The sequence below is a fragment of the Trachypithecus francoisi genome, unplaced genomic scaffold, assembly GCF_009764315.1.
Source record: "Trachypithecus francoisi isolate TF-2019V2 unplaced genomic scaffold, Tfra_2.0 Lachesis_group12, whole genome shotgun sequence".
NCBI lineage: Eukaryota > Metazoa > Chordata > Mammalia > Primates > Cercopithecidae > Trachypithecus > Trachypithecus francoisi.
This window is the reverse complement of record NW_022681457.1, coordinates 56,179,427-56,192,828: the sequence shown is the minus strand read 5'-3', so window position 1 is coordinate 56,192,828 and position 13,402 is coordinate 56,179,427. Positions and strand designations below refer to the sequence as shown.

At 35.9% G+C, this 13,402-nt stretch overlaps 2 protein-coding genes across 2 annotated transcripts in view; both read left to right on the top strand.

Annotated features, from left to right (window-relative positions):
• Positions 1–7,500, top strand: part of LOC117093712 (zinc finger protein 99-like) — a 31,268-nt gene extending 23,768 nt beyond the window's left edge. The window contains 5 exon segments of the mRNA XM_033229221.1: positions 5,045–5,854; positions 5,934–6,668; positions 6,671–6,738; positions 6,740–7,420; positions 7,423–7,500. Coding sequence (XP_033085112.1) covers positions 5,045–5,854; positions 5,934–6,668; positions 6,671–6,738; positions 6,740–7,420; positions 7,423–7,500 — 2,372 coding nt within the window.
• A 68-nt stretch (positions 7,501–7,568) lies between these two features.
• On the top strand, positions 7,569–10,541 carry LOC117093524 (zinc finger protein 729-like). Its single transcript, XM_033228855.1, is given in 6 exon segments — positions 7,569–8,524; positions 8,608–8,700; positions 9,079–9,201; positions 9,366–9,427; positions 9,430–9,531; positions 10,264–10,541. Coding segments are annotated over 6 exon segments (1,614 nt in total).
• Positions 10,542–13,402: the final 2,861 nt, after the last annotated feature.

Genomic DNA, 13,402 nt, shown 5'->3' with positions numbered 1-13,402 from the left:
CAGGTCTTAGATTTAAGTCCTTAGTCCATCTTGAGTTGATTTTTGTATAAAGTAAAAGATGAGGATCCAGTTTTATTCTCCTACGTGTGGCTAGCCAATTATCCCAGCACCATTTGTTGAAAAGAGTATCCTTGGCTGGGCACGGTAATCCCAGCACTTTGGGAGGCTAAGGTGGGTGGACCACGAGGTCAGAAGTTCGAGACCAGCCTGACCAAGGTGGTGAAACCCCATCTCTGCTAAAAATGCAAAAATTAGCCCGGTGCAGTGGCGGGTGCCTGAAATCCTAGCTACTCGGGAGGCTGAGGGAGGAGAATTGCTGGAATCTGGGAGACAGGTTTTGGTGAACTGAGATTGTGCCACTGCACTGTAGCCTGGGCAACAGAGCAAAATTCCGTGTCAGAAAAAAAGAAAAGAGTATCCTTTACCCACTTTATGTTTTTGTTTGCTATGTCAAAGTTCAGTTGGCTGTGAGTATTTGGGTTTATTTCTGGGTTCTGTATTATTTTCCATTGGTTTATGTGCCTATTTTTACATCAGTATCATGCTGTTTTCATGACTGGCTTTATAGTATAGCTTGAAGTCAGGTAATGTGATTCGTTCAGATTTGTTCTTTTTGCTTAGTCTTGCTTTGGCTATGCAGTCCTTTTTTTTGTTGTTGTTCCACATGAATTTTAGAATCATTTTTTCTAATTCTGTGAAGAATGATGATGATATTTTGATGGAAATTGCGTTGAATTTGTGGATTGCTTTTGGCAGTGTGGTCATTTTCACAATATTGATTCTATCCATCCATGAGCATGGGCTGTGTTTCCATTTGTTTGTGTCGTCTGTGATTTTTTTTAGCAGTGTTGTGTAGTTTTCCTTGTAGAGGTCTTTACCTGCCTGGTTAGGTATATTCGTAAGGTTTTGGGTTTTTTTTTCACAGCTATTGTAAAAGGGGTTGAGTTCTTGATTTGACTCTCTGCTTGGTCGCTGTTGGTGTATAGACGAGCTACTGATTTGTATACATTAATTTTGTATCTGAAAACTTTGCTGAATTATCACTTCTAGGAGCTGTCTTGAAAAGTCTAGGGTTTTCAAAGTAAACAGTCATATCATCAGCAAACAGTGACAGCTTTACTTCCTCTTTACCAATTTGGATGCCCTTTATTTCTTTCTCTTTTCTCCGTGCTCTGGCTAAGACTTCGAGTACTCTGTTGAAGAAGCGTGTCAAGAGTGGATATCCTTGTCTTGTTCCAGTTCTCAGAGGGAATGCTTTCAACTTCTCCTCATTCAGTATGATGTTGGCTCTGGGTTTGTCATAGATGGCTTTTATTACATTGATGTATGTCCCTTGTATGCCAGTTTTGTTAAGAGTTTTAATCATAAAGGGATTTTGTTGAATGCTTTTTCTGCATCTATTGAGATGATCATGTGATTTTTGTTTTTATTTCTTTCTATGTGGTATGTCACATTTATTGACTTGCATTTGTTAAACCATCCCTGCCTGCACCACTGGTATTAAACCCACTTGATCACGGATTCTGTTTTTGATATGTTGGATTCAGTTAGCTAGTGTTTTGTTAAGGCTTTTAGCATCTGTTTTCATCAGGGACATTAGTCTGTGGTTTTCTTTTTTGGTTAATGCCCTTTTCTGGTTTTAGGGTGATGCTGGCTTCACAGAATGAATTAGGAAGGGCTCCCTTTTCCTCTATCTTGTGGAATAGTGTCAATAGCATTGGTACCAATTCTTCTTTGTTTTTCTTTTTTTTTTTTCCTTTTTCTTCTTTTTTTTGAGACAGAGTCTTGCTCTGTCACCCAGGCTGGAGTGCAGTGGCGCGATCTCGGCTCACTGCAAGCTCTGCCTCCCGGGTTCACGCCATTCTCCTGCCTCAGCCTCCTGAGTAGCTGGGATTACAGGCACCCAGCACCATGCCCGGCCAATTTTTTGCATTTTTAGTAGAGACGGGGTTTCACCGTGTTAGCCAGGATGGTCTCTATCTCCTGACCTCGTGATCTGCCTGCCTCGACCTCCCAAAGTGCTGGGATGACAAGTTGAGCCACCGGGCCCGGCCTTCCCGATTTTTCTTTGAATGTCTGGTAGAATTCTGCTAAATTCTGCCTGGTCCTAGACTTTTTTTGTTGGTAACTTTTAAATTACCTTTTCAATCTCGCTGCTTGTTATTGGTCTGATCAGGGTATCTAATTCTTCCTGATTTAAGCTGGTTGGGTTGCCTTTTTCCAGAAATTTACCCATTTCTTTTAGGTTTTCTAGTTAGTATACTTAAAGGTGTTCATAGTAGCCTTGAATGACCTTTTGTATTTCCGTGGTGTCAGATGTAATATCTCCTGTTTCCTTTCTTATCGAGGTTATTTGGATTTTCTTTTTTTCTTGGTTAATCTTGCTAGTAGTCTGTCAATTGTATTTATCTTTTTAAAGAGCCAGGTTTTTCTTTTGGTTTTTGTCTGTTTATTTCAATTTCATTTCATTCTGCGCTGATTTTATTTTTTTTCTTCTTCTGGGTTTGGGTTTGGTTTGTCCTTGTTTCTCTACTTCTTTGAGGTGTGAACTTAGAGTGTCAGTTTGTGCTCTTTCAGATGTTTTGATGTAGGCGTTTAGGGCTATGAACTTTCCTCTTAGCATTGCCTTTGCTGTATCCTAGAGGTTTTGATAGGTTGTGTCACTTGTGTTGTTGAGTTTGAAGAATTTTTTAAATTTCCATTTTGATTTCATATTTGACCCCATGATTATTCAGGAGCAGGTTTTTAAATTTACATGTATTTGCATGGTTTTGAAGGTTCCTTTTGGAGTTGAATTCCACTTTTATTCCACGGTGGTCTGAGAGAGTGCTTGATATAATTTCAATTCTCTTAAATGTCTTGTTCATTTTGGGGCCTATCATATAGTCTATTTGGAGAAAGTTTCGTGTGCTGTTGAATAGAATGTATATTCTGCAGTTGTTGGATGGAATGTTCTGTATATATTTGTTAAGTCCATTTGATCCAAGGTATAGTATAAATCCGTTGTTTATTTGTTGACTTTCAGTCTTGATGGCCTGTCTGGTGATGTTAGTGGAGTATTGAAGTCCTCACTATTATTTTGTTGGTGTCTATCTCATTTAGTAGGTCTACTAGTAATTGTTTTATAAATTTGGGAGCTCCAGTGTTAGGAGCATATATGTTTAGGACTGTGATATGTTCCTCTTGGACAAGGCCTTTTACCATTGTATAATGTCTCTCTTTGTCTTTTTTAACTGCTGTTGCTTTAAAGTTTATTTTGTCTTATATAAGAATAGCCCTTATGAACCTCTTGTTTAGCGTGATATTGTGGGGTTCTCTGGCTTAGGTGAATAGCAAGCCATTTTCATGAATTACCTCACGCCATTAGGGGAAGAGGTATCCTCATTTTTTTCAATTTTTTATAGCGGTCTGTGTTCCTATTTCATTCGGTGTTATAATTTATTTGAAAATTTTAAAATTAATTTATTAATCTTCATTGTTTTATGGTTACTTTCTAAAAATTCTATAGTTTTTTTGATTGGGCCATGTTGTCCTAATATTCTATATACATTGTAATCGTTGATTGAAATTTGTACATCAAAAAGCTACCTGTTGCAGTCTTCATAATGTTGCCTTATCCTGGAATAGTCTGAAGCCAGTTGTCTTGGCTAGAGATTCTGGGAGTGTCCCGTCCAGCGGGATCATTAACACAGACCTTGAAGGAGGGGGTGGGAATTATGAGAGACAAGAGACACAAGAAATGGAGACAAGACAGTATTCTGATCAAGTCTCATTTAATGGCGGCGGTGTAATGCCTTGTATAAGCTGCCAGGTAAGAGGAAGGGCTCAGAGCAGGAGGGGAGGGGAATAATGAGAGACGTCACCGGACGCATGCTCGGTAGACTTAGTCATATCCGGACGCGGGAGGTAATCTACCCGCGGGCGGGAAAAGTTCGCGCGCCCGGGAAGTGTTGATGATGAAGAACCAGGAAGTGCGCCATCTTGTCTTTACAATGTGGAGTTTAAGCAACAGAGGCTGCAGCAATTTCCAAACCTCACAGCTCCGGACATGGGAGTCTGTCAAACATGTTCTTAGAATGCATCTTGTCTGAAATTGTGTGTGTGTGTGTTATTTTCTTGTCTGTTTGTTTGCTTTGATAAAAAACGTTATTCATGTATTCATGTTTCTTCTCAGTAGTAATCACTTGCTACATCTATTTTTTTGTGTGTGGTACTATATTCTTTGCTGCTATAACATCTAACTTTGGTCTCAGCAGACTCAAGCTATCATTTTAAAGTATGCCACCATTTCTTTCAGTACTTTATGTCATGAGAGACAAAAACCAGTGTCTAGAAAGACCCCTAGAAGCCAGAAATAAATATGTATGTCCCACTGTTTTATTTGTCTTTAAAGAGTAAACCAGGAGTTGGCAATTTACCTTTTTTTTTTTCTTTTTTTGAGACAGAGTCTCACTCTGTCACGCAGGCTGGAGTGCACTAGCATAATCTCATCTCACTGCGATCTCTACATCCCAAGTTCAAGTGATTGCCTCAGCCTCCTGAGTAGCTGGGACTACAGATGTGTGCCACCACAGCTGGCTAATTTTTGAATTTTTAGTAGAGATGAAGTTTTTCCGTTTTGGCCAGGCTGGTCTTGAACTCTTGATCTCAGGTAATCTACTTACCTTGGCCTCCAAAAGTGCTGGAATTACAGGAGTGAGCTGCCATTCCCAGCCATCAGTTAACTTCTAAAGTCCCTATGTTATTTTGGGGAGCAGGAAGAGCTGCATTGGGAAACTGTAACAGACTTCTCTTTCCTTCTGTGTGGTTCTTTGCCCTGTACTTACTTGGGGTACTCTATACACTTAACTCATTTATAACTTTTCCACAAATGTATTTTGGTTAGTGTGTTTTTGTTACATTTATATGTCTATGAAGAAATTAGGGCCTGTCTTATTTTGCTGTGCCATCTTGCTTTTGTGGTTTTTATAATTTTATAGGTTAGATTTGTAAAGTATATTTGAGTCTAGCAAGTGGAATAATTTGTTACTTTTATTTCTTCCAGTTATGCGTTCTCGTTTTACACAAGACCTTTGGCCAGATCAGAGCATGAAAGATTGTTTCCAAGAAGTAATACTGAGAACATATACAGGATGTGGACTTAAGAATTTACAATTAAGAAAATATTGTAAAAGTGCCAATGAGTGTAAGATGCATGAAGAAGGTTATAATAAACTTAACTATTGTAGGACAACTACCCAGAGAAAAATATTTCAGTGTAACAAATACATGAAAGTCTTTCATAAATATTCAAATTCAAATAGAAATAAGGTTAGACACACTAAAAAGAAAACTTTCAAATGTATAAAATGTAGCAAATCATTTCTCATGCTTTCACACTTAATTCAACATAAGAGAATTCATACTAGAGAGAATATCTACAAATGTGAAGAACGTGGCAAAGCCTTTAAATGGTTCTCAACCCTTATTAAACATAAGGTAATTCATACTGAAGACAGACCCTACAAATGTAAGAAATGTGGCAAAGCCTTTAACTTCCCTTCAGCGTTCACTAAACATAAGATAATTCATACTGGAGAGACATACTTCAGATGTGAAGAATGTGGCAAACCTTTTAACCAGTCCTCAAATCTTACTGACCATAAGAGAATGCATGCTGGAGAGAAAATCTACAAATGTGAAGAATGTAGCAGAGCTTTTAAGGGATCCTCAAATTTTAATGAATGTAAGGTAATTCATACTGCAGAGAAACCCTACAAATGTGAAGATTGTGGCAAAACTTTTAACCATTTCTCAGCCCTTAGAAAACATGAGAAAATTCATACTGGAGAGAAACCCTACAAATGTGAAGAATGTGGTAAGCTTTTAAGTGGTCCTCAAAACTTACTATACAATGGTAGTTCATAAGGGAGAGAAACCCTGCAAATGTGAAGAATGTGGCAAAGCTTTTAGCCAGTCCTCAACGCTTAAAAAACATAAGATAATTCATACTGGAAAGAAACCCTACAAATGTGAAGAATGTGGCAAAGCTTTTAATAGTTCCTCAACCCTTATGAAGCATAAGATAATTCATACTGGGAAGAAACCATACAAATGTGAAGAATGTGGCAAAGCTTTTAGGCAATCCTCACACCTTACTAGACATAAAGCAATTCATACTAGAGAGAAACCTTACAAATGTGAAGAATGTGGCAAAGCTTTTAAGCATTTCTCAACCCTTAGAAGACATAAGATAATTCACACTGGAAAGAAACCCTACAAATGTGAAGAATGTGGCAAAGCTTTCAGCCAGTCCTCAACCCTTAGAAAACATGTGGTAATTCATACTGAAGAGAAACCCTACAAATGTGAAGAATGTGGTAAAGCTTTTAGGTGGTCATCAAAACTTACTTTACATAAGGTAATTCATACTGCAGAGAAACCCTGCAAATGTGAAGAATGTGGCAAAGCTTTTAAGCATTTCTCAGCCCTTAGAAAACATAAGGTAATTCATACTAGGGAGAAATTGTACAAATGTGAAGAATGTGGCAAAGCTTTTAGCCAGTCCTCAACCCTTATGAAACATAAGATAATTCATACTGGGAAGAAACCGTACAAATGTGAAGAATGTGGCAAAGCTTTCAGGCAATCCTCACACCTTACTAGACATAAAGCAATTCATACTGGAGAGAACCCTACAAATGTGAAGAGTGTGGCAAAGCTTTTAACCATTTCTCATCCCTTAGAAGACATAAGATATATTCACACTGGAAAGAAACTCTACAAATGTGAAGAATGTGGCAAAGCTTTCAGCCAGTCCTCAACCCTTAGAAAACATGTGATAATTCATACTGGAGAGAAACCCTACAAATGTGAAGAATGTGGTAAAGCTTTTAAGTGGTCCTCAAAACTTACTGTACATAAGGTAATTCATACTGGAGAGAAACCCTGCAAATGTGAAGAATGTGGCAAAACTTTTAAGCATTTCCCAGCCCTCAGAAAACATAAGGTAATTCATACTAGGGAGAAATTGTACAAATGTGAAGAATGTGGCAAAGCTTTTAACAATTTCTCCACCCTTATGAAACATAAGATCATTCATACTGGGGAAAAACCCTACAAATGTGAAGAATGTGGTAAAGCTTTTAAGTGGTCCTCAAAACTTACTGTACATAAGGTAATTCATACTGGAGAGAAACCCTGCAAATGTGAAGAATGTGGCAAAGCTTTTAAGCATTTCTCAGCCCTTAGAAAACATAAGGTAATTCATACTGGAAAGAAACCCTGCAAATGTGAAGAATGTGGCAAAGCTTTTAGCCAGTCCTCAACCCTTAGAAAACATGAGATAATTCATAGTGGAGAGAAACCCTACAAATGTGAGGAATGTGGTAAAGCTTTTAAGTGGTTGTCAAAATTACTGTACAATAAGATAATTCACACTGGAGGAGAGAAAACCCTGCAAATGTGAAGAATGTGGCAAGGCTTTTAAGCATTTCTCAGCCCTTAGAAAACATAAGATAATTCATACTGGAAAGAAACCCTACAAATGTGAAGAATGTGGCAAAGCTTTTAACAATTCCTCAACCCTTATGAAACATAAGATAATTCATACTGGGAAGAAACCATACAAATGTGAAGAATGTGGCAAAGCTTTTAAGCAATCCTCACACCTTACGAGACATAAAGTAATTCATACTGGGGAGAAACCCTACAAATGTGAAGAATGTGGCAAAGATTTTAACAATCCCTCAACCCTTAAGAAACATAAGCTAATTCATACTAGGGAGAAATTGTACAAATGTGAAGAATGTGGCAAAGCTTTTAACAATTTCTCAGACTTTCTGAAACATAAGATAATTCATACCGGGGAGAAACCCTACAAATGTGAAGAATGTGGTAAAGCTTTTAAGTGGTCCTCAAAACTTACGGAACATAAGGTAATTCATACTGGTGAGAAACCCTGCAAATGTGAAGAATGCGGCAAAGCTTTTAAGCATTTTTCAGCCCTTAGAAAACATAAGATAATCCATACCAGAAAGAAACCCTACAAATGTGAAGAATGTGGCAAAGCTTTTCACAATTCCTCAACCCTTATGAAACATAAGATAATTCATACTGGGGAGAAACCCTACAAATGTGAAGAATGTGGCAAAGCTTTTAACAATTTCTCAACCCTTATGAAACATAAGGTAATTCATACTGGGGAGAAACCCTACAAATGTGAAGAATGTGGCAAAGCTTTTAACAATTTCTCAATCCTTACTAAACATAAGATAATTCATTCTGTAGAGAAACCCTACAAATGTGAAGAATGTGGCAAAGCATTTAACCAGTCGTCACACCTTACTAGACACAAAACAATTCATACCGGAGAGAAACCCTACAAAGGTGAAGAAAGTACCAAAGCTTTTAAGGAATCCTCACCCCTTACTAGGCACAATAATACTAGAGAGAAACCCTACAAATGTGAAGAATGTGGCAAAGCTTTTAACCATCCTTCAATCCTTACTAAACATAAGATAATTCATACTGGGGAGAAACCCTAAAAATGTGAATAATGTGGCAGAGCTTTCAACCATTTTACAAACCTTAATACACATAAGACAATTTATACTAGAGAAGACCCTGCATGTGTGAAGAATGTGGCAAAACTTTTAACCAGTCCTCAAGCCTTACTAGACATAAAACAATTCATACTGGAGAGAAACCCTACAAATGTAAAGAAAGTGGCAAAACTTTTTTTTATACTTTAAGTTCTAGGGTACATGTGCATAACATGCAGGTTTGTTACAAAGGTATACATGTGCCATGTTGGTTTGCTGCACCCGTCAACTCATCATTTACATTAGGTATTTCTCCTAACGCTATCCCTCCCCAGCTCCCCACCCACTGACAGGCCCCAGTGTGTGATGTTCCCCGCCGTGTGTCCAAGTGTTCTCATTGTTCAATTTCCACCTATGAGTGAGAACATGTGGTGTTTGGTTTTCTGTTTTTATGATAGTTTGCTGAGAATGATGGTTTCTAGCTTCATCCATGTCCATCCAAAGTACATGAACTTACCCTTTTTTATGGCTGCATTGTATTCCATGGTGTATATGTGGAATGTGGCAAAACTTTTAACCAATCCTTAAAGCTTACTAGACAGAAAACCATTCATACTGAAGAGAAACCCATCAAATATGAAGAATGTGGAAAAGCCTTTAACCAGTCCTCACACCTTAAATACACGTAATTGATACTGGAGGAAAACCCTACAAATGTAATAAATGTGGCATAGCTTCTAACCATTGCTCAGCTCTTACTCAAACTGAGAGAATTCCTACAGAAGATAAACTCCACAAATGTGAATAATATGGCAAAGCTTTTAACCGGTCCTCAAATCTTACCAAACGTAAGATAATTCATACGGAAGAAGAACCCTTCAAATGTGAGGAATGTGGCAAAGCTTTTAGTCCTCAAATCTTACTGAACATAAGATAATTCATACTAGAGACAAACACTGCAAATGTGAAGAATGGGCAAAGCTTTTAACCAGTTCTCAAACCTTACTCAATTTATACTGGAGAGGAATGCCACAAATGCAAAGAATTTGGCAAAACTTTTAAGTGTTTCTCAAAACTTACTGAATACAAAATAATTCATACTAGAGAGATACTTTACAAATGTGAAGAATGTGGCAAAACTTCTAACGGGTTCTCAAATCTTACTGAATATAAGATAATTTATATTAGAGAGAAACCTTACAAATGTGAAGAACGTGGCAAAGCTTTTAACTGGTCCTTAAACCTTACTGAACTTAAGATAATTAATACTAAAGAGAAAACCTACAAATAAAAAAAATGTGACAAAGCTTTTAACTGGTTTTCAGACCTTACTGAACATAAGATAGTTTATACTGAAGACAAACTCTATAAATGTGAAGAATGTGACAATGCTTTTAATCAATTCTGAAACTTTACTAGACATAAGGAAATTCATCCCGGAGAAAAACCCTACAAATGTGAAGAAAGTGGGAACACTTAGCCAGTCCTCAACTCTTACTAAACAAGATAATTCAATGGGAGAGAAACCCTACAAATGTGAAATGAATAATGTTATAACCATTCTTCAATTCTTAATAAACAATTTATACTGTAGAGAAACCCTGCAAACGTGAAGAATGTTGCAAAGCTTTTAACTGGTCCTCCAACCTTACCGAACATAAGATAATTCATAATGGAAACTAGCCCTACAAATGTGAAGAACGTGGCAAAACCTGTAACCATTTCTCACACTTTTCCACACATAAGATTATTCATACTGAAGAAAAACCCTACAAATGTGAAGAATGTAACAAAGTCTTTAACTGGTCTTCAACTCTTACTAAGCATAAGATAATTCATACAGAAGGTACATTTTATAAATATGAAGAATGTGACAAAAGCTTTAAAAACATTTCAACCCTTATTACACGTGAGATAATTTATGCTGCAGAGAAGTTCTACAAATGTGAAGAATGTGACAAAGTTTTTAATAAGTTTTCAATTCATACTAGAGATAAACTACAAATCCAAAAGACATGACAGTGCTCTTGAGAACACCTTAAACTTCTCTAAACATAAACCATAGTGTCAAGAAACCCTAGACGTGAGTAATGTCACAAAGCCTTTAAATGGTAGTCACATTTGATTGCAAGATAATTTATACTGGAGAAAACTCCTTAATGGAGAATGTAACAAAACATTTAGCCAATACACCTTATCACATAGGAAAGCATTTATACCTGAAAAAAAAGTACACCTATAAAGAATGTGGAAAAGCCATTAATATCTGCTCACATCTTCACAGTTTATACTTAATAAAAACGTTAAAAATGCAATTACTGTCAGAATATCTGTTAGAAAATATATGTCGTATTTCTTTTCAGGACAAACATTACAAATATAAAGGGTTGTAGTACTGTATTTGTATCACAGATCTAAATATTGTGCATATTTTGTACTACAGAAAAACCCTAAAGTTGCTCAAACTTTGTTTAATATCAGGGAATTTATATTGGAGGAAAAACCCTGCAAATGTAATAAATTTGGGCAAAAATTTATAAACTACAGCTTAGAAAATATCAGAGTATGCTAAGATATATACTTTTTGTAGATGCAGTAAATATGAGAAATATTTAATCCAAAATTATGTAAATATCAGAGAATTCACAGTAGAAATAAGGTATTGGCACTTCAGACGTTACACTAAATCAGTGTGTTGAGTATAAAAAATATCAAACTAAAATTGTTAGATAAGTTGTTGCATATAACTTTAAAAAGAGATGGTTTTCTGGAGAATTGTAAATATATTTGAAGTATACTTTTTATATATTTCAATTATCAAAAAACTTTTAACATTGTAATACTGAAAAAAATTACTCTTTGAAAAAGAAATAAGGATGTAATTCAACTCAAATTCATCATCTTCATTCCTATTTTATTTACATGTGAAAGCATGTGATCAATTTTTGCTGCATCAGAGATATGAGATTCTTTTTTATTAGGTGGGCATTATTTATGACCTTTCTCTTAAAAGAGAAAGGATATTAAAATATAAAATGCATGATAAAAATCTAAGTGGAGAGGCTTTTTCTGGTTAACTTACAATATTGAGTGATGTATGAGGTAGATGTTCTGAGTAATAAATTCTTGTGCATTATAGTGAAAAAATCTTTAAAATTTTAGTTAAATTAGTAGTATATTATTTTAATTGTGTTTTATGTAATGTAGTACATTCATAAATTTTTAGATTATATGTGAACTTAATTTTTTTAAAACATTTTTTGACATGTTAAGTCTATTGTACATTCAATGAAGTGTTATTATGCCACTCACTTTGACCTATTCTACCTTACTCAAGGGTGTAGTTAAGAAATGGTCACAGTTTACTATTTGGTAACAGTGGCATAACATCTGTAGTCATCTCTTTTTTCAGTGTATTTAAGTTGGACATAAGTTAAAGAATATTGTTCTCATAGGTTAATTTTTATAGTTTTAATCTTATTTAAACTTTTTTTTTTTTTTTGCCTTGACAAACTTAAACTTTTTCTTAACTATGGTGGATACATAGTGTATATATATATTTCTGCCATATATGGCATATTTTTGATACCAGGATAAAATATATAATGATCACATCAGGGTAAATGAGAGATTCACCATCTTCAACATTTATTCTTTGAATTACAAGCAATCCAAATCTACACTTTTAATTATTTTGCAATGTACATTTAAATTGTTGTTTATTATAAGGTCATTTTTGTGGTCATAATAAAAATACAGGAATGTAAATAAAAATGTGTTACATATTTTTCTTTGAACATGTGGCCACTATGCCTGCAAACAGATACATATAGACGTTTAGTTTTGATTTACCTATGGTTAAATATACACATATATCACTCTAAAGGTATTTAGGTGCAAGAAAATTATGAAGTAGGTGTGTTTGTGTAATTCTGAGTTTATACCTATTTTCAGAAAATAAAAGTATTAGAACGAAACAAATTATTATAATAAAGTGACTAATTTACTAGAAAACCAAAAACCTCAAAAATGTGGAAAGCAAATCTATACTCTCTGGTTTGTATTGAATTCATTATTGTAAAATCTTACATCTTATGGTTAAGAATCTCCCCTTGGGCCGGGCGCGGTGGCTCAAGCCTGTAATCCCAGCACTTTGGGAGGCCGAGACGGGCGGATCATGAGGTCAGGAGTTCGAGACCATCCTGGCTAACACTGTGAAACCCCGTCTCTACTAAAAAATACAAAAAGCTAGCCGGGCGAGGTGGCTGGCGCCTGTAGTCCCAGCTACTCGGAAGGCTGAGGCAGGAGAATGGCGTAAACCCGGGAGGCGGAGCTTGCAGTGAGCTGAGATCCGGCCACTGCACTCCAGTCCGGGTGACAGAGCGAGACTCCGTCTCAAAAAAAAAAAAAAAAAACAAAACAAAAAAAGAATCTCCCCTTGAAATTTCTTTAGTTTTACTTGGCTGGTACTCATGCCAGACCCATACTTTTCTTTTTTCTTATTTTTTTTTGTTTTATAATTTATGAAGTATACATTATGTCATGGATTGTAAGAATAATTTTTATGAAATTTAGTAGTGTACACAAAACGATCTTTAGATGTAATTCCACAATTAGTGTATTAAGTTATATTTTATTTAGTTAGAAGATTCCATTTGTTTCTTTTACTTGGAGAACCCCATATAAGCTCACTTTTACTTAGTTATTGTTCCTCTGCATTTTTAAAATTGTCATAAGTTAATTTATTTATTTACTGAGCAAATTTGTTCAGGTAAGTACTAGGGAGGCTTCCATAAGTCAAGAGGATGTTTTTGTGTATAAATGCATCAAGCAAATATGGCAGTGCTTGCTGTGTAGCAGATGCTTCGTGATAAGCCGTA